This window comes from Alligator sinensis, unplaced genomic scaffold (genome assembly GCF_000455745.1).
Source record: "Alligator sinensis unplaced genomic scaffold, ASM45574v1 scaffold159_2, whole genome shotgun sequence".
Lineage (NCBI taxonomy): Eukaryota > Metazoa > Chordata > Crocodylia > Alligatoridae > Alligator > Alligator sinensis.
In genome coordinates this window covers 1,398,568-1,420,033 of record NW_005841992.1, presented here as the reverse complement: position 1 = coordinate 1,420,033, position 21,466 = coordinate 1,398,568, and the positions used below count along the sequence as shown (strand labels likewise).

At 41.4% G+C, this 21,466-nt stretch overlaps 1 protein-coding gene across 8 annotated transcripts in view; it reads right to left on the bottom strand.

Moving 5' to 3' along the window:
* Positions 1-426: 426 nt before the first annotated feature.
* Positions 427-21,466, bottom strand: part of CMYA5 (cardiomyopathy associated 5) — a 79,308-nt gene continuing 58,268 nt past the window's right edge. For 3 of the 8 annotated variants that reach the window (XM_025201373.1, XM_025201372.1, XM_025201371.1), the window contains 4 exons: positions 14,513-14,646; positions 13,058-13,157; positions 8,401-8,577; positions 427-7,214 (listed from right to left, as the gene is read on the bottom strand). In XM_025201373.1, the coding sequence (XP_025057158.1) occupies positions 6,962-7,214; positions 8,401-8,577; positions 13,058-13,157; positions 14,513-14,646 (664 nt within the window). In that variant the 3' untranslated portion in view covers positions 427-6,961. Of the gene's footprint in view, positions 7,215-7,387; positions 7,437-8,400; positions 8,578-8,621; positions 11,712-13,057; positions 13,158-14,512; positions 14,647-21,466 lie in introns of those variants that run through there. The other 5 variants (XM_025201374.1, XR_003093525.1, XM_025201375.1 and 2 more) reach the window with 5 other exon arrangements.

The window sequence follows — 21,466 nt, the reverse complement described above, 5'->3', positions numbered from 1 at the left end:
CAAAGTTAATACATGTCAGCATAAATAGCCACATTAGATATACTGTATTAATAATGATTAAGGTATAAGTATATGGACACATGCAGTAAAGCACTGATAAACAATAGTATTTAATCATCACAGGACACAGACATACAGATATCTGTGTATACTGTGGGAGATGCTTTACTTTAAAGTGCAGGTTTATGCTAAAAATGGATTTGTCAGATTATCACCTCTACATGTGTGCTTTAATGTTCATTAGCCTATTTTAATGTGCATTAAAGCATCACAAAAAATGGGCATGTCTACACATGCACTTTAATGTGCATTGGCTTATTTTAATGTGCATTAAAGCATCACAAGAAAGTGCTCTTTAGCTAATGTGCATTAAAATAGGCTAATGCACATTTTTCTAGTACCTCACAATGGAGATACTAGATTTAGCGCACATTACCTAAAGCATATTACTGAACATGTAGACATACCCTCACAATGGACGTACTAGATTTAATGTGCATTAACTAAAGCACATTAATGAATGTGTAGACACCATGTCTTATAATCAGGGCCTGCAAAATATCTTGCAGGAGGGTTCCTCCCACCTCATAAGATTGGACTAGATAAAATATGCTTTGCTTACAAGTGAAAAATTGATTTTCCTCATTATCAGCCTCGCAAATGCAACAAAGGCCTGAAAGTCATATGAGCTCCTTTATTTTCCCAGGGTATAACACCTGAAGCAGAGGCTTTGCAGGGCATATCATGGCCCTAACTTAGTCTATGCAATGCCCTGGTCTTCAATGGATGTTTTCAGAGGAGAACCATACTTTATATTAAACATTTTTACCCGAAGACATAATACTTTGCAACAGTTCTTCTGTTTGGGCGGAGGTCATGCTCCTGATCATACCTTCCACTTTGCAGAACATGGCAAAAATACTCCTGTTTTTACACTGAAATTTTACAGACCCTTTGGCACAACACAGTTAAAGACAGACGGGGGCTATTACTTCTCCTTACAGGTTATGTAAACAATCTGATAACACTTAGCTCCTCCGCAGATCAACAGGAATTCCTGTATCCAGATTCTTTTGGATATCAAAAGAGAGGAATCTGTGATATTAAATATTACTGGTTTTAAAAGCCAAATTAATTTGTCTGAAGTTCCAATTTGTTAACAATTTTGGAAGGGGAAATTCCAAATGGATATAACTTCACATTAATCTGAAATTCATGCTTGTATATTTTTAAAACACATGCTGATTCTACGATAACAATGTATAGCTCACTTATATACCACAGAAAGTATCATATAATGTGGATTTAGCATCAGCCTATTAGGGATGTACTTTGTTGTTTTCCTGTTACCTGTTGTGTAACAGGTTTGGTGACTGATACCATTATCATATCCAATAATCATTAAAGGGTATTTTTGTTTTGTTTTGCTGCTTCAATTCTATATCTCCAATGTAAAGTCTCACTAGAAATTTAAGTTTACCATGAAATGTAAACTTAAATGATGTTTTTCTTTAAAAAGTGCTGGCTGGAAAAGGCAAGTTATACACATACACCCCACCCCCCAACATGTTCTGCAGTATACACACATAATGGCAGATCCCACTAACTATATACTATTACAAGCTGACACTGAACTGAAGCATTAAGCTTTTTTTCTGGAACAAAAAGGTCTAAGTGAGATTTGCAGATCAATACTATCTATACTAGTAAAATTCCAGTTCAGCAGTGTTTTGACAGTAGAAATTAATGATCCTTTCTTATAGACATGCATATATTCTCACTTCAGCATACAAGGATTTATGAGCCTAATCCAAAACCCACTGAGGCTAATAGAAGTCTTTCTGTTGAATTCAATGGGTTTTGGATCCAGCTAAATATTAATTAGTGCCATTAGCAGCTGAAGTTGCAGATCCTCACACCTCAAGACAAAAATATACCCTGTGATATTTTCAGCCTCCCTAATTATTTTATTGCTGCTTTGTCCTAACTCTTAAGTGCACCTGTGCAAATATAAGTATGGAATGATAAACAGACTGTGTACACAGATTACATAAACTTATTAGCATTTGTATAAATGTCTTAGCTTTTATGAGCCAAACTATCATCTTTATGCATCAAAATAATTCACACTATTATAATGTATCACTAAATGAAAGAATCAAGTATGTTAGCACTATAATAAGCACTAGGTTCTTGGGGTTTTTTGGATGGGAGTGGTATATAGGTGTGTGTGTGTAGCTCTGCGATTAGTAGTGATATATTCTAATATTATAAAAGCCTACGTCTGTTTGTCTGTCCGTAATGCTTTATTCATGCTCTGATTGGCTGTCTTGGCAGCCAATCAGAGTGCATTACACAGACAGGGGCAGACAGCGGAGCACCACCATGACAGTGGGGACTGAGGGGCCAGAAGGGAGAGGGGCGAAGCCAGCGGAGTTGGCCTCACCACCCTTCCCTGCTCCTTGGAGGCAGAGGGGATGCTGGGGACTGAAGTGCTGCCATAAGGGAGGTGATGGAGTGGAGGGGTGAGGCCAGCAGCACTGGCCTTGCCCCCCCCCCCAATCTGCTTCTTGGAGCCAGGGCCTGGAGCCCTCTCCCCCCCGCACAATAGCCAGAAGAGAGGGGAGGTGGCGGGGAACAGAGGAGGGAGAGGAGCAGGAAGGGGAGTGGGGGTTACTGGTGGCTGCACCCCACTGCCACTGGGGATGCCGACGCAGTCACAGGCCCTGGCCCTGGCTCTGGCCCAAAGCAGCAGGGGGGAGGGGGGAAACAGCCCTGGCCCCAACCCTGACCCAAAACAGTGGGGCGGGGAGAGGGCGGGAATGGGAACAGCCCTGGCCCTGGCTGCAAGCAGTTGTGCAGAGTGGCCCTGACCCCAGTTCAAAGTGGTGGGGGGCGGGGGGAAATGGCCCTGGCCCCAGCCCCGGCCCCAGCCCCAGCCCAAAGCAGCAGGAGGGAGGTGGGGAATGGCCCTGGCCCCGACCCAAAGTGGCAGGGGGAGCTGAGGAGCAGCCCTGGCCCCAGCCCAAAGTGGCGGGCGTGGGGAACGCCCTGGCCCTGGCCCGAAGCAGAGGAGTGGGGGCTGTGAATGGCCCCAGATCTGTCCCGAAGCTCTCTCCCCCTTCCCCCATCATTCTTGACAGGCAATTGGCTAGTATATATATATAATGACAAAGTGTATATATTTACTGCTCATGTGGATTTTGGATAAGCTATGAGGAGCTGAGTAGTTCAAATGATAAATTTCAAATGTAACACCAACAGTACCATAAGAAAGGGGAGGTGAGTGGAGCACTAGCCCTGGGCACCAACTTGAGGGGGGCACAAAAGATACCAGACACCAGGCTGCTGGCCTGGCCTGTACTACTAGTCTGGCTGCAGCTGGTGCCCTGTGCGCCACTGCTGCCCAAGGCACAGAATGGCCCAGTTAGGTCTCTGAACAGCAATCTGAATTTCTAATCTGGTCTAAATTAAATGATGGGAGTGTCTAGGAAGTTCAGTCTAGCTTGCAGAGCCAGACCAAAGCATATGGAAAACAAGATATATAACTCAAAACCTATCAGCATAGAGGAGGGACAAAGTATTGCCAACTGTGAGAAGTAGAGACTGAATCCAAAAAAACACCTGACAGAGCAATGAATGGTGTAAACTCTGCTGCCTTTAAAAGTGCAGAAAGACTTCTCCTGTACTATTTTTGTTTTTTTTAACAAAGAGCAGAACTGAGCTTTTACTGTTTTAATGTAAGTTTAAATACAAAATACAGTCCTTCTGACTTTTTGCTATGAAATGTACCAAATCAAGGTTTTGAGGATTGTCATATCCATGTATCAGGATACTGTTTAACAGCTACTTCTATATATGGAGCTTGTCTGCCCTCACCTTACTTATGCTATTGTTGGTGTTACATTAGAAATATATCCTTTGAACTGATCAGCTCCTCATAGCTTATCCAAAATCCATATGAGCAGTAAATATATACACTTTGTTCCTTGCTTGTCATAGATATTTCCTGACTGATGCAAAGAAAAATGTATATAAGCCAAATTAAAATATATTTTAATGAAATATACTTTTCACTATTTCTCCTTTCCAATATATATTTACTATTCTGTCACACACTGTTTTGAAACAATTTTATAAATATATTATTTTTCACATATTTTTATAATACCGATTTGTACCACTTTATACTTAATTCCTTAGTGAATTACGTTTATTCAGACCTGTCACAGAAAAAAAAATGGAGACTGGTGAAATTCTGGCCCCAGTGAAGTCAACAGAGTTCTGTCATTGATTACAGTAAAGTTGGGATTTCATCAAGTATGTGGGTGAGCATAAAGACTTTATTAATTTATGACTCCATACGGCTAAATTCTGCTCTTGTATAAACGGATTTAACTCAAGCAGAATTTGGCCCCATATCTACCAAGAAGAGTCACAGCTTAAAAAGCTATTGTTTACACTGTATTTTATATATAAAGGCTGAGGCAAGCAGACAGCTCTGGATATACTATGAATGCAATGGGATCATCTGGGTTGATTATTACAGAAATGTTTTGGAATATGTTACCCTGGAAAAATGCTCCAGATCTTCTTTTTTCCAACAGGAGCATACCAAGAATAAAAGTACAGAGCTAAACACCACTCAGGGTCAACCTCAGGCCACTCTCTGGGACCTTTGAAAGGTACAGCTTTTCAGAAAAAAGGAGGCAAAACTCTGATGCGGTAAACATTTTGGGCAGAAAACGTATCAAGCCCTATAAATACATTCCATTTCTTGGTATTATGCAAGTGTGCATCTGAGATCAAGCTGACCATTAAAGAAGTATATGTAAAAATGTCAGCAAAGCACTATCCGGTAGTAGTTCTCCTGCAGAAACAGAAATATTTCTGTACGAGGTATATTTGTCTAAAAAGCACTTACATAAAACTAGCTGTATAACAATGTATGGTTTTTTTGGCTTTGGCTTTCCATTTTAATCCACTATTTCCTCATAAATATTCCTGGGAAACAAACCAAACTTACTGGAAGTTTTAGTCTCTGATGAAAAAGCCATACATATATGTTCATGTCATCCTAGTTCATCTCAATTCCCAGTGCCTGCTTGGCCATACAGTCTGTTAGTGTCAATCAGTTGGTTCCACACTGGGTACCAGCAGGCAGTTTCACACAGACGACCAGCAGGCAGGCACCAGCAAATAGACTAGGACAATGGAGACACCAGAAACTGGGAAAAACTACCAGAACTGGGATTCTTAGATTCAGTTTCAAGCCCAGCCCTGCTTTCTGCATGTGTTCAAACCTCCAGTGGAATCATGGAAATTCTGGGAGATTTAGGGATGCACACTGCCTCATCTCTGACCTAGCCTCTTAGCCTGCCACCGCTTACCCTATTTAGGATTCGGTACCATAGTATACCCAACTGCCTTCAGCCTCCTCCTCTCCAGCTCTGACAATAAACCTATCTTTAATGCCCCTTTAATGATGGTTTCTCTTGAAACCATCCCAGGCCTTTTTCTCACTATCCCCCATATACTCATTAAATATTCTTTTCCTCAAGCCAATACAACCTATGGACCTCCTTCAGTTTCAATCCTCAATGAGTCAGTACTAGTCTTTTTTTTAATAATAAAAGAAAAGTAAGGTATTTTAACTATAAAGAGATGCATAGGCTTAAATTATATGACTGTTTGCTCTTAGTATCCCACTTCACCCTTCCTTGTACCATTCAGCCCTTATTATTTGTTACCTCTACTCATGTCTATCCTAAAAGCAGAAAATAAAGGCTCTGGGACATGAAGCATGTGTCGCTAGGGTGGTCTGAAACATCTAGCATAGTGCTGTTAAAATGATAAACAAATTAAACAACAGTAGCAGACTACCTACTGTGACCAGGAAAAGCAGAAGCCTTAATTGTAATTCATTTAAATACTAGCTTTAAAAGCAACCCCTCTCAGACATGTGGAACTCCACTAATTCCAGGGAGGACATAGTAGTTTAACTGAGATCAGGAGGGAGCCTGTTAGAGGAAACACACGCCACCTTCAGTAGAAACCAGAAGGGTAGGCAACATTGCTTACTCTCCCTTCACGTGAATCCATGCCTGATATTCCCGTGGCTTCACTGGCACCATCACTAATGAATATGGCCACTGGAGTAGCAGTGGAAGAAGCCACCCAATAATTTGTAAAGTGAATTGAAACACAGTTCTCTGACCTAAACTGATCAAGGGAAACCTGAGTTTATCTACTTCCCTTACTGTGCTGGCTTGGCCAAATTAAAACACCTCTTTGCCTTCTTATCCCACTATTTATATTATGTGTTATTTTTCAGTTTTCCACCTATTCAGCAGAAATGCAAATGGCTAAAAATCAACATTTTCTTGGTTTCAATATTTGAAGGGAAATATCCCTTTATCAGCACAAGATGCATTAACCCATTAAACGTTTCCACTGTAAAAATAGTTTCAAAGTCTTGAAATGATTTGCCTTGGATTTTAGTTATTATTTCCTGAGAAATGTTCAGTTGCTGTCATTTTGCTGAAAAGTCACTTGACATTTCAGTGACACACTTATTTCATAAAGACGACCATCACTGGCTTAAAAGTATTCAGCTAGTACCATGATTATTTTCTGTTTAGTAATGACTGTAGGTCCTGTTTCTGAATTTACTTCTCTCCACCCCTATTGTTCAAGTTTAATACTAATCTTTTTTTTTTCCCTGAAATGACTCAATTCATATTACAAATGACACACTACACAAAAGGAAGTTTATACTCTTGTGGTCATGGCATTTGTGTATACAAGTGCTAACTACAAGTATGGGAAGTATAGGAAAGTGTGCACAATATCATTAAGAGAAAAACAGAAATCCCTCAACCTGGTCCTGTCCTTTCTTCCCTCCCTCTCTCTCCCCAAATCTAATAATTGTTTGTGTTCCAGGCAGTTTGAAAACAAGTGGTTAGCTGTGCTCCACAAACCCTGGCAGCTCCATTCCAGTGTGTACATTAAGTACTCCAGCCTTTTCCAGAACAAAGGCAGGGTGAGCATCCTCGGTAAATTTGTGCCTGATGGAGAACAGCACAAGTCCTCTCTCTGCATTGAAGAATAAAAGTCTCCCAACATCATAATCCAGCAGAATGCCAACCCTGGTTGGTGGTTCTGTCACATGAACGGTACTCATTATACCATTGTGGAAGAATTTATAGATGAAACTGTAGGTAACAGGAAATAGAAATATAATGAGAATCCATGCTACAGATTATTGGAAATAACCTGCTATCATTGTTATTGTCTAGGCCTTAAAAACTGCTGCCACTTGTACAAACCTTTATAAAGTGGGCCTTGTCAAGTATGAAACCTTGCTACACTATATGTATATACTGACCTCTATGCGAATGAACCTCTTCACTAGTCATGCAGCATCTCAGAACTATCTTTCAATAAAGAAAAAATACTTTCAATTAAAAAAAAATCAATGCCCCCTATATTATTTCATGATTGTCAAGGCCAGTTATGATTTCATAAGGACTTCAGAGAGCTTAGTGCATCATATGATCAATCCCCGTTTTTTTCAAATATGCTATTTAGCTACCTGCTGTCCAGAGTCAAGATTAAATAAAAACTATACTATCCAAAGGCCAGCAGTGTTTTTACACGAATAACATGGTTATGTCCTTTAAAGCACTAAGTGGTCTGGGGCTGGCCTATCTGAGAGACAGCCACTCTGTTCATGCTGTACTGCCACAACTACTGGTACACTCAAGCTGGTTTCCCTTTATTATAGAAGACCAGAGATGTAACAACCAGGATCTCTACCCTGGGTGGCTGTGGCAGTAGCAGGGGACAGGCTGACTGCCGTGGTTGGGCCGGCAGCAGCTGCAACTGCCATTCTGCTGCTTCTCTAAGCACGTTCCCAGGGCTGAGACCCCAGTTGCCCAGCACTCATTATGGTACTGTACAAGTGAGAGGCACCTGCCAGGGCTTTCTCTGTGGAAAGTGGGAGAGTGGAAATTATTCCCCCTTCCAGGACTAAAGTAGCCTGAAGGTTGTGGCCAGAATGCTCCTACAGCCATTTTGGGAGTGCTGGGGATTATATTCCCAAAATAATAAGGGACCAGGAAAGGAGCATTTTTGTATCTGTTCAGCTGGCTGGATACACCGAGTTGTGTTCACTTGTTCCTGCTGAATGTTTGCTTTCTGATGTGAATTGGTTATGGTATGATATGAACAATTAAGCTTCCAGTTGCCTAGCTCCTCCATATAAGGATTTTTTTCATAATCACTTAAATGTAACGAAATAGAAACAAACGTGTCTTGTCTTTTATCATAAGTAGTAAGCCTTGCCATTCAAGTAAATGGCACAAAACTTCACAAGCACCTTGGCCAACTCAGTTTTACCTTGTGTGAGCAGAACAGCAATATATGCACCAAGACGAGTCACTCAGGCCCAGGATGCTGCCTTGGGGTGTGGAGCTATAAGAGATTCCAATCCTGTAGCTACTGCAGGCGCTGGTAGTGGTTTCCCAGTAATGGAGGCCCCGAGCAGGCAGCAGCTCACCCAGCACAGATGGAATTCTATTGGCGGAGAGCAGAAGGCAAAGCTAGTATTGCAGCACACCGACTGCACGATGTCATGCTTTTGTTGTTGCTTATGGTCATTTTCAGTTTGTTGGGAAAATGACTTCATTCTTCTCACTCAAAATTTTCACCATAACAGACCTTAGTGACTCTCAGCAAAAAATAAGCGTGACATTATTTGCACATTGAGGCAGGCAGACTCTTGAGAATTTAAAACTTACACATTATTCCAAGTGATATGACATCCAGTAAGAGATTCTCAAGGAGGTAGGATACCATTTTCAAGAATGTCTAAGTGATTTTGGAGAAAACCTGTTCTCTGAAATGACCTAGGGACTAAGGACTTGTCTATACCAGGAAGTATTGCCACTTTAACTATCCTATAATGGCAAAATCCTCTGGTTCAGGCACAGCTATAACACTATGCTGGTGCTTACACCAGTACTGCTTTTTTCCATTTTGAGAAGTAAAATAAGGTGTATTGCTACCTAAGCAGCTGTTCTTGAGGCATGGTCAGGGTTGAGACATACAAGAAGAGAGAAAAGCTCCACTCTATAAAGAGCATGTATTAAGAGATAAACACACTACACTAACAAGCAATGTGTTAATGATCTTGCTAAGTGGATGCTCTGTCCCAAAAAGTGTTGATCAGACAGCCCTTAGGGTCCATGGGACAGCATATAACCTCAGCGGTCTTGAACGCATGTCCAACCACTTTCTCTACACTCCTTTATTAGCTTATCTGCTCGAATGCTTAAACATGCTTTATGATAATTTTCCTGTACCTATTGGCTTAAAACTCTACCTTTACACTCCCAATTATGTTTCACTCATGCCCATACAAGGTAATGTTTGTTACATCTCTTTCTTTGCAAAACAGGATTACAAATTTTCATCTGAATTTAGCCATCTCAAAGTTTTAACCAGGCCTGCAAAGCTAGAGCAAAATTACTGATAAGCTCAGCTTTTCTAATTCACTAGGGCCTTAATAAACTTCTGCAATGTAATGATGAGCTCAGCCTTTACTAATCTTTGCTGTGGAGAAGGGTGGAGACATGGAAAATGTGATCAGATGCTGACTGCAGCTTTTCGGCCTACAGTATTCATGACACCAGTATATCTGGATCCACTCAATGGCTGATATCAAAGTAACAGTAAAAGGTGGGGAAATGGCATTCCTCAATGACATAGCTACCCTAGTGCAATTTTTCTAATGTAGATAAGCACTTAAGAGTCAATGTGAAAATAAGGCTGAAGTTTGGTCTATACTACAAAGTTTTGTCAGCATAGCTTTGTCAGTAAAACTCCAATATGGATGGAAGCACTATGTCAACAGAAAATAACTTCTGCTGATTTAGCTATGATCATTCTGGTGAAGGGGAGACAACTATGCCAGAAGAAAAACCCCTTCAGTTGGCATATGCCCCATCTCCAAAGAGAGTCTCTGCTAATGTAGCAGTAGCAGCTCAAGGGTTTTAGGCTTAGATATAACTTAGGAACTTTTGATAATATTATCCATAGTGCCCTCCAGCAGGGAAGCAAACTAAGATGTCCAGTCATTTCTAACTATGGTAAGAATAGTTCTTCTTAGGGCAAGAACAATGTTTAAGGTAGATGTCCTTAAGACCACAGACAAGAGCAAAGCCAATCAGGTAACTTCTTTTCTGACCTGCTAGCAGTTTGATTTGCCATGGAGTTATCTCAGCACAGCCTTGAACTCCTTGCAACATTAAAAAATGTACCACCATTACTGACATTGGTATTTACTATTTTCTCCGTTGTGTGCCCTCAGCTTTATCAAAGTGGCTGGATAATCCAGACAGGTTTTCTTAATGTGAGGTTATAATAGGTTTTGTCAGTTTTCCACCTTTGTCTTTCTCGGCGTTAAAAACCACAATATAATATTTTAAAAATATATATTTTGTCAGAAACTATACCCCAGCCCTGCATGCGCCAGAGGTCTTCTAAGATTCTGAGCTGAAAGGGTTGGGACTGGGGCTTGATATATTGAAGTGAGCTTGATACTTTAACTTTGTACTTCTTTGAGCCATGAACACAGTCATGGGTAATAAAAACAGTCTTCAGCCTGCTTCAGCTTAAACCAGACTGCAATAAAAGAACAAAAGGATGGCTTATGCCAGATGAACCAGAAAACCTGGCCCATTTCCTCCTGTGTTCAGACAGTGGCTAGCACATTGTCAGTGCTAGTCTGGCAATTAATAAATATTACACAACAAACAACAGCAAGAATGATTTTTTCTGAATCTATTTCCCCAGTTTCAATATTTGTGTGGTAGAGCAGCCAGGAAAGCTTGCTGAACACGCAGAATGATTTATTAGAGGGTTTAAAAAAATCAAATGTCATAAGCACATACAGTCTGAGATTGGTGCTTCTTGCTGTGGCACAAAGGAGTCTCATTTGGGGGATGCAGTTGTGATGGTTTTACTGCACAGCAGAGCTAAAATCATTCAGTGCCTAAAAATGAACTGTCAGAGGCAGAATGAGGTAGGGTCTTGCTCTCAGCTACAGAGACCTTCCGCTCACTCCAGCAGCCGTTCAAGTCCTGCCTTCTTTTTTCTCTTATTTTTTCTTCAAGGAACATACTTTGTCTCTGTTCCTTCTGGATTTGTCATAGGGTTATTATGAGGTTGGGCCTGGAGTAAAGTGTACTCCCTAAGCAGTCCCATTAAAAGGCAGTGAAAGTGATCCCAACAGTAGAGCTTTTTCAAGAGGAGGAGCTCATTTCCTCAGGCAGACCCATCAAGTAAACATAGTTTCCCTTTTTAATTCCTGGATCAACAGTCCTGAGGATCCATTGGTTGGCTACAGGACCGGTTTACGCTGCAAGCTGTGTTTAAGGCACTATATTAGATGGCCTTGGCCCCCATAAAATGCTCAAGCAGAGGTGTGGTTGAATTAAACTGTGCAGAACGACACGTGGAAATGTCATAAAGAGATTTGTGCCCTGTATAAAATAATCTCAACAGCATTATAGAAAACCTGACATCATTTGAAACTTATCTTTGTGTGTGTACACTAGTAGAGGTATAATTCCTTCATCCTCCCATAGAAGTTTTGTCTGAATACGGAAAGTAAGCCATGATCTTCCATATCAATTCCTCACTTACAGCTAAGTAAAGACAATGTTCAATATTGCCATTTGATTAAACATTTTCCACCCACTTGGTGCAAGGAAAACTCTTTTTGTGCAAAATAATAGGAATGGGTTGTCCAAATTCAGTTTTTGTACCACTTTCATCAAACCAATAGAAAAACTGGGTTAGTTAAATTGCTGCAGTGATACACAGTAGGGCTGCTCAACCCCCACCTGGATCTAAATCTGACTTGTGGAGCCATGTTGTCTGGCTCATGGACTTTCCACAGTTCCAAAACTTTGGCAGTGGAGGAGCACTTGTAGTTAGTGTTAATTTGTGGTCCCCTGCTGCCAAAAGTCCAGACTCATGGGGAGCCCTGCAGGCTGGATAACATAGCTCCATGGGCTAGATTGCAGGGTTGGGCCAGCACAGGTCTAACCAGCGCAGAGCCCGATCTGGGCATATGGGGCTGAAGCTGGCTGCCGTGAGGCCCAATCCAGGTGTGAAGGGCTGGATCCAACCAGCATGGGGTCAATCTGGGCTTGCAGGGACTGATCTGGGTATACAGAGACAGATCTGGCCAGCACAAAGCCAGTCTGGGCTTGTGGGTCCTGGCTGCTGTGGGACCCGATCCAGGTTGAAGAGACTCAATCCAGCCAGCATTGGATCCGATCCAGGCATGCAGAGTCTGATCTACCCAGCATGGCGCCTGATCTGTAGGGCTAGAACTGGCAGTGCAGATCCCAATCGGGGCACGGGGAGCTGGATGATTGACCCCTGCAGACTAACCCCATGCCTCTCATCCATCCCACTGATGGGCACCATGCAGTGCCAGATTTAGGCTTAAACTACGTAAACTATAGCTTAGGGCCTCACAATATGAGGGGCCTCTAAATAAGAAAAAAAACCCTGACTCAATATCAAGTTTTATAATAATCAGCTGGCAAATAAAGGAGATAAAGGAGATATGGGAAAATGACTCTAAATATGGACATTTTCATTCTAATATGACAAAAATATACATATATATGGCTTCACAGTTATTATTCATATTGAGTTCATAAATTTGTTCAGAAATAACAATAATTCTTCTTAAAATTTCATGAAAATCCATTTTCGTGAATTTCATGGATTATTTTTATTGTATGGGGCCTCTTAAGATGGACATAGTTTAGGGCCTCGGCATATCATAATCCAGCACTGGCACCACTGATCCAGAGGGCAGACAGTCACTTAACGTGAGGGGTTGTACCAATTCAACTAAACCCACTCTTATACCATTTCAGTTCAATTAGTGTAAAAAATGTTTGTGGACTAAACAGAAAGTTTAGACCCAATATTAAGACATCAAAACTTCCAAAGTTGGGATTCTGATACTTACCCAATGAATTTAGTTTTCTGGGGAAGGCATATCACCATTTCATCAGACAACACTTGCAAAGCAGGATGAACGGTGTCACTGAGAAAGTGAAATCTAGTTCCTGTTGTGATTCATAACAGAGAAACACCAGTTCAGAGATGATTGCAGTGTTCATTTGAAATGAATTATAAAATCCCTAACAATGTAACAATTATTCCAGCCTAAAACTGATTCAGTTCTGTTTGCTGGCAGGTAGGAGCAAGAACCTGAATGCTGTACCCCTGAGCTTTATTAGCCTCTTCCTATACTCAATTAACATCAGATTCCTCCTCTTTTCATCCTGGGAGGAGATGTATGTTAGTACTAAGTCTTTAATCAGGACTTATACCTGTAGCAGCAGGTATCAGATTTCCCTGCTTCACACCCTCACACCAACCAATATAACATAGCAAGAAGAGTAGAAGCCACCAGTACTGACAAACAATTAATTTTAGTAGTTTCCAACACTGCTAAAGACATTTCACAAATGAGAACCCAGAGGTTTTCAACTTCAATAACTTTTTTTTTACTTAACTAGTATGATGCAGGTCCCCCAAACTATAGCAGAATCTTAAATCTGGTGTAGCACATTCAAAAATATTTCCTGATTGTATATGTGAATCTGCCAGAAATGCAGAGGTAAACACAGAGACAAAAACAGAGACACCCAAAAAACCTGAAATACTGGATATCAGGTTTGTTGTTGTAATTATTCTCCAAATGTCTTTAGTAATCTTGTAGCCAAAATCCTTTCCAGTTGCAACGGTAGTATTATGTCAAACAGGTCTGGGGTCGTAACAGAATAAAGCACTTCAGCAAATTCACCATGCAACAGGAATTCTCCTGACATTAAAAACCATTTGAAATGAATTATTTGCTAAACTGATATAGAGTTTCTGAGGCTTATTTGAATGAGTCTTTCATAACTTTTCCTGAAACATTAGAGCCAAATAGTTAAAACATAAATAAATAAATGGAACCACAGATTTTCAGCTGTGTTTCAGGTGATTCTGTATAATGTGTGAATGAAATATTTTTTTGGTATATGCTAAACTGGATAACGCCAAACCATACTCATGTAAGGTGCCTAAAAGGCTGAAATGTTCACTGTTACAACTCCTAAAATGACTTATGAGTGGACAGAGGTAATGAATGCAGAAGTATTGTTCATAGGAGCTCTCCATTCTCAGGGGAAATCGTACAAAACTAAAGAATGATTTTGAGATCACACCCGTATTATTCTGGCATAAATCCATTCACTTCAGCTGAGTTATTTCCAATTTATATTAATGTAATCAGATCAGAATCAGGCTAATTATGCTTCCGTAAATTGGTTACTTCTGAAAATCAAGGTTCAGTGTTAAATTGACATGATGCTATTTTTGAATGAACCGCACCTCCACACCATTGTTTTAATATAAAAAACTGTGGATCTACCTTTAGTTGAAATGAGGGCAGCTTCACTTTGTTCACTTGTCCCAAAAGAATTGGCAGCTCTCACATAGAAGAAATAATTCACATTGGGTTGCAGGTAAACTTTCAGTTCAGGCCTTCTTATTCCAGCGAAAGATCTAAATATGTTCAACAAGTTTCATAAGTAAAAATGCATACTAACATCTACATCAGAAAATGACAATTTAAATGAATAGGTAAGTTACCTTAGATACCTCATACTATCTTTGAATGTTCCAGTGGTAGGCAGTGTAGAAAGACAGAGCTGGAATACGGTACTAGTAAATAGATGGACTGATCTTTCTTTTTTTAAATTCAGATTATGTGGCATTTCTGCAGTTTTACCTACAATTTTTACTTACTTTATTTGCTCCTTTATTGGATTATATTATTTTAGATGACTAGATTCTGTGTTGCCTTGCACCTGGTATAGTCATTTAATCTATACAAATCTCATTCTAAGTTAGGAGCATTTTACAGCCACTTTGTATTCACTTGCACAGATCTAAGTGATTCTATCAGATGCACGGCAATGGAGACTCAGCCCTCCTGATTTTTGTTGGCTGCTAAATGAATGAGTTAATGAAGAAAAAGAACCTTTAATAAATGCAGCTGCATGAGAGCAAGGAGACCAGAATGATTGTGGAGATCCCACTTGCAGAGTACACACAGAAATGCATGCTTCTTTTATTGTGGGCTCTTATTTTCCAAATCATTCAACAATACAAATTGGGATTCTCCTCCCTTCCTGCGCAGTGCATTTTAACTGCGCAGTATTAGGAGAGCTGTGCTTCAGCACAGTGTCCTAGATTAGCTGATTCTGCCCATTATAGGTCCTCAAAAGCTGCTGCCCTCACCTCCTCCACTACAGGCACCACCATTATGCATTACCAGAAAACTTCTTCATAGATGCTTTGATGTTCTGCTGAAGGCACCACACATCTAGAGAAATGCAGACTTGACTTTATATTGTGCCAAAACTGAATTGGACTTACTTTGCATTTACTCATTTCCTGGTTCCAGATTTTCAAAACCCCACATAAGGGGTGAGCTGTAAAGAATATGCATATACCCACTCAATGCATGAAACCCAGTATTTGAGTGCTCAGTGAGCATCAACCTACATAGTTTAAGTAATGTTGCCCACAAGTACCAGTTGGCATGTGCCACACAATTAGCCAGCTTTCAAGTGTAAATGCAGGTGGTTATCTTCAAATGTCTGCCCCTTTGGGTAAAGCGTGCCCTCTGCTCCATGCAGTGAGAAAGCACCTGCAGCGGACCATGTGCTTCTGCTGTACAAGGACGAGCAGGGGTTTTATTCTGCACAAGGCCCTTGTGTAGCAAATCCCCTGTGTGTGGAGAACCATAGAGGGGAACTCCTTGGGCAGGTCCAGATGAGCATTCATATGCGGTATGCAGCACTGCAGATCTATCTGCAGCACTGCACACCGCACCTGCCACACATTCAGGCGTTCCCTGCATCGCTAATTTGCAGTGCAGGGTGGGGTTTTGACACTGGGGGATCCCTGTGTCAAAAAAAACACCACCTGAAAAAAGCAGGGCAGCCCACATGGTAGCAGCGTGCACGGCCTGAAACTGGAGTTTGGCTAGCCAGAGCCACACTCTGGCTGCTGGCCAGGCTCTCTGTTGCTGGATTGCTGCTGCTGGAGCCCCGGGAAGCCCCCCAGATCCCAGTTAAGGCTTCTGGAGCCTCAAGTGCTGGGCCCAGCCTTCCCTATCCCACTCAGGACAACTTGCTGCCTACCAGAGTACACTTGCATGGGCTTTCCCCAGGGACAAGTAGCAGCAGCACATTTGCTGCTGCTTTGTCCCTGAGGAAAAGCATGTGCACACTCATCTGGATACAGTTTTTGTCTGCCTGCTTTGTGAAGTTCAGAGAAGTGCCCTGAGCAGGTCTCTTTAGCCACCAGACTGTCAAAACCTCCACAAAAACTCTGAAGCTTTCCTGAAACATGGAAAAGTATTTCATCTACATACAGCCAAGGATTCCTCCTTAGCTTGACAGTTACTACACAATTTCTCAGCACCCAGTCTGGTTATTTAGGCCAGGTGCTAGAGCCTGAACTTGGAGCAGATCAAAATTTTCCTCCAATGGAAGCCAGGAGAAGATTCTTTACTTGGGACACTGTCGATTAGACCAGACTGCTTTCAGTACCGTAATACATACCATTGCGCTGGAACTAGAGCACCTTTTCCAGCACTAGTTTGCCTGATTTCATATTATATCAGACAGGCAAGCCCTGTTCTCAAGTAAGACCATGGCTGTCGATTTACAAAAACTGTTTTTCCCCAGATGCTCCACCAGAGAGCAATACAAACTGAAGAATGATCGGTGTTTGACAATTAGGATTTTTACATCCATGCTTCAGCCTTGTTTATCAGATATGCACAAAGTCCAGCAGTCCTCACACATTCCTGACTAAGGCAAACTCCAATTTGCTTCAAAGGGAGCTGTGTGTTGATAAGGAGTTCAGGACTGCCACCTACAGCAGTACTAGCTAATTTGTTTCAGTGGCTGCATCACACAGTTTTTGCAGTGGTGTTTGCTGTTTAAAAAAGTAAGAGAAAAATCAGTAAGTCCTTCAATAGGACTTCCAATCAGAAAAAAACTTCAAATAATTTAGAGTTCTTATATTATCAGAACCTCTTTATAACCTTGTTAATGAATGAAGGATACTAATAAGCTAAGCTAAACCTGATGGAGAAGAGACCAATTGCTGTTACCAAGTACATGACCAAGACCTAGAGTCAACGAGGTATTTAAGCGTGTATTTAACTTGAAGTCACAATGGTGTATGGTCACTGGAAGGTTTTGTGGAAATAGTGTCACTGGAAGGGGGTTGAATGAGGACGTGGTGGTCTTCTGACACGCAAGAGGAAAGAGGCTGGCCCAAGTATGGGGGAAACATGGAGAAAGGGATTATAAGAGTATAAGATGAGAAGTGCTCAGAAGAGAGGCTGTGGAAGCCCAGATTCAGGGAGAAGAGGAGCTCAGGAAAGTCTTGAAGTAAATTCTCCAAACTTCCTAGCTTGAGCAAGTTAGGAGCTGGGGTACCCGGTTATATTAAAATGCTATCCTGAGATCCCTCTATTTTTGGAGGTGAATTATGCTGAGTGTTTTGCCATATAGTCCCTGTTTAAAATATGTCTGCCCATTTTGCTGATGATTGGAAATGTGGCAATGTTATTGTATTCTCAGCTGATGAAACATCCTGGCCCTTTTCCAAAATGGTTTTATTTTTAGGTTTCACACTGTCCCTACAACACATTTGTTGTCCCTACAACACGTTTGTAACACGATACAACATGCAAGGAACAAAAATTGAAAGAATGCAAGATGTTTAATGTTTTTTCATTTTCTTTTCCAGTCTTCCTCTTTAGAATGAGAAATTTATGAGTTTCAAAGCTGGGCTCTCCATTTCATGCACTATATTTATCACTGTTTGAATTAGAGGAGGAAGGAGGCACAGTATCATTCACCTTTAAATTGGTGAGCAAGGTTCTCTCACCTGAGTCTGACTGATGTGGTTCAATGCTTGTAAATTGCCTATCACGTTAGAGATTTTCTTGATTCAGGGGAAATCTGATTTTTTCCCTCCATGCCAATAATTTAAAGGAATATTTTCTAATATAGCATAAGCCTAACATAGCGCATACGAGTGCCCTCAACATTGTAAATAGCTGTTTTCCTTTACAGTAATCCACCAGTGACACCTTACATCTAGAGCTCTGCTGTCATCATTAATATTCAGCAGACTGGGCATGGTGAAAATGGAGAATGATTGTGTGGCTAAAGCAAAGGCGAAGGAATCAGGTGATCTGAGTTCCATTTTCTGCTCTGCCGTGATCTCCAGAACTCATTATTTTCACAGGTACCCCGTCTTACATTTTGACTTCAGAGGAGTTATACTTTAGTTACCCCAGCATAGCTGAAAGCAAAAATAAGCCCTTGGTGCATGATTTCATGCAAATAACCTAAGATCACATTTTAAAAAATATCTCTCAATTAAGAAACCCTTGGCTCTTACATAATCCCTGGACCATCACAGCTATAACATCACTCTAACACTCTCAATCTTGAATGACTCCAGTTTGGGGTCACTCAGAAACCACTCTGATCAAGCGGTCAGATCCAGGGTTGCCATTCAGCTCACTGATGGTACTAGTTTTGCCTTTAGGAGTCTTTACATCACGGGTGTCAAACATATGGCCCATCAGCTGAATCCGGCCTATGGAGCCCTATAACCTGGGGTCTTGGACTGACCCCATGACACCACGTAGGGCATGAGGAGCTGATCTGGCACATGGGCTAAACAGAGCTCTGCAGGCCCTGTACGCAGCACAGGGGGCCCAGGGTGTGGCATGCATGCAGTACCCTGCCAGACTGGCCCTGCATGCCGGCTCTGGTGCACACAGACAGCCTGGGGCCTGATCCAGACTGACCCTGGAGCCAGCATACAGACCTGGTCCAGGGCAGGTGTCACATGCTGTTCTACAAGTTAAATCTATTTTGTATAAAATAGGACTCTTAAACCTGCCTCCTGATAATTCAGTAAGTACCCCAGTGAGACTTCACACTCTTCATGATCTCAGAGACCTTGCTCATATCCCTCTTCAGCCTTCTCCTTACCAAAAAAGTCATTAAAAAGTCATTCTTAGTACTACAGCTGCTCCATATCTCATCTTTGTTGTTCTTCTCTTTTCTAATTCTACCACATCCTTTTTAAGATGTGGAGCCCAGAACTGCACACAGTATTCAAGATGTGGGTGCACCATGGATTTATACAGTGGCACGATGATGTTTTCTGTTTTGTTTTCAGTTATTTTCTTAGTAATGCCCCCAACAATTTATTGTCATTTTTAGTTGCCATTGTGCACTGTTTGAGAGAACTATCTACAATGACTCCAAGGTCTCTGTCTTGAGTCATACTGGTTAGTTTAGTGTATGTATTGCTAAGAATATTTTTTCCCCATGTGCATTACTTTGCACCTGTTAACACTGAAATTCATCTGCCACTTTTCTACCTATTCCTTCAATGAAGATCTCTTCCTTGTTACCTTTGATGGAAGTCTTAATATAACTGAATGGGCATGGAGACTTCAGTGTTAGAAACGGTCCCCTCCAGTTTAGGGTTCAAACATACCGGCATGGAGGTTTGACCCACTGGTCCCATATACTATACCAATTTCAGTTTCTAGTAGTGTCACTGTCCCACTGGTCACAAGGATGAATTTTACTCAGAAAAAAACACTTACTTCCACTTCTTATGAATTTACCACATACTAATTTTTGTTTCTAAGTCTAACAGATTTCTCATGTGATACATGATTTCTATCTGAACAGCCCACACAGCTAATCCCTGGACTATATTTCTCTCAGTTTTCCATCATTCACCCACATCTCCATTGACTCCTTAACACAGAAGAGGCTGAACAGTGAGAAAACAGCAGAGCTATAGAAATTGAAAGAAATATTTCAAGCCCACATATCCTGGAAAAGGACTTAAGAAAAGCAAGACAGTGCGAGGAGGAGCTTCATAAGGTCCAACACAGCCAGGAAGGAATCTTTCGCCAACCCAAGAGCAGATTAGGGATGCAGGAAGTCTAAAAGAGTCCTACATCAAATATTTTCCCTTCCATGTGAAAAGCTGAAGGAGGGAGGGAGAAAATCTCTAAGAGGATTTATTTGCCAAGGTTCCCTCAGTGTTTCCATTGTGGAACCAGGCACCTACACATGTGCCAGACATCTGCTTTAACACGTGCTAATTAGCATGATTAATCGATCTTCTGAAGCATGCTAATTAGAACACCCTTCTAATAGCTGAGACTCCTTCTAGTTTCCAACCTAAATTTATTTATGGCCAGTTTGTAGCCATTTTATTTTTGTACCTGTATTATTCCTTAATAAGAATAATGTGGTGCTTTGTGTGGAAAGTAGCAAGGGCTGGATTGTTTTTGTATGCAGAAGTCTTTTGACCTAGGATAGGGAGGAAGATTTAGCTATTAATTATTTTCTTAGAAGATGTTTTGGTTTTGAGAGGGGGCTTGGTTTGGTTTGGCTTGTTTGTTTATTTAACAGATTACTTGGCCTCCCCACTTGGATATGTTTTCTATTGAAAAATGTAGAGTATGCATGCTATCAACTATTATTATTTGTATTTCAGTAACCCACAGAACCCTGATGCAGTAAGGATCTGCTACCCCATTGAGCTAACTGCCGTATAAACACAACATGGGCCATGTTACACATTAATTTTCAGTGACTCCTGGAGCTCTTAACCTTTGGATTGTCCATGCGTTAACACCTGAAATTAGTTTTAAGTACATTTTAGGGGGCTTAAAGTTAGGCCACTCCAGGGCAGGTTTATCTGATCCACGTTAGCCTGCTCATGTTCCACTAATGTGTGGCCACTCCCCAAGTTGCAGTCTTCCAGAATCCCAGGATGCAGTGTCCCTTCCCCTGCCCTCCTGTTCTGTGTAGACAAACTTTCCACCCCCTGAATTCTCCTGACCAGGGGGCAGCAGTCCTGGCACCAAGCCAAGTCCCCTCCCACCCCCCAGAGGTATGACCTTGCTACTTCCAGGGGTACAACCCCATGCAAACAGTCTGCAGAGCACATGCCAGCTAGCCAGGTCACAAGGCATAGACAGGTCCAGGAGTGGAGTCTAGGGAAAGTGGGGAGGGGGGAACAAGGTAGGGAGCCATGCATGCTGTGTCCTGAAACAAATATAACATAACCATTTTAGTGGCTTACCAGAAGCTTACCAATTGGGAGCTTACTGATAACCTCAGTAACACACACACAGCAGCGCCCCAAGGTGACTATATTACTTTGATTTCAGGTAGTAGTGTGTATGGAGTGAGGGTGTGAGTCCACCTATCCAGAACTCCCTGAGGCACAAGGACCTGAGGAATCT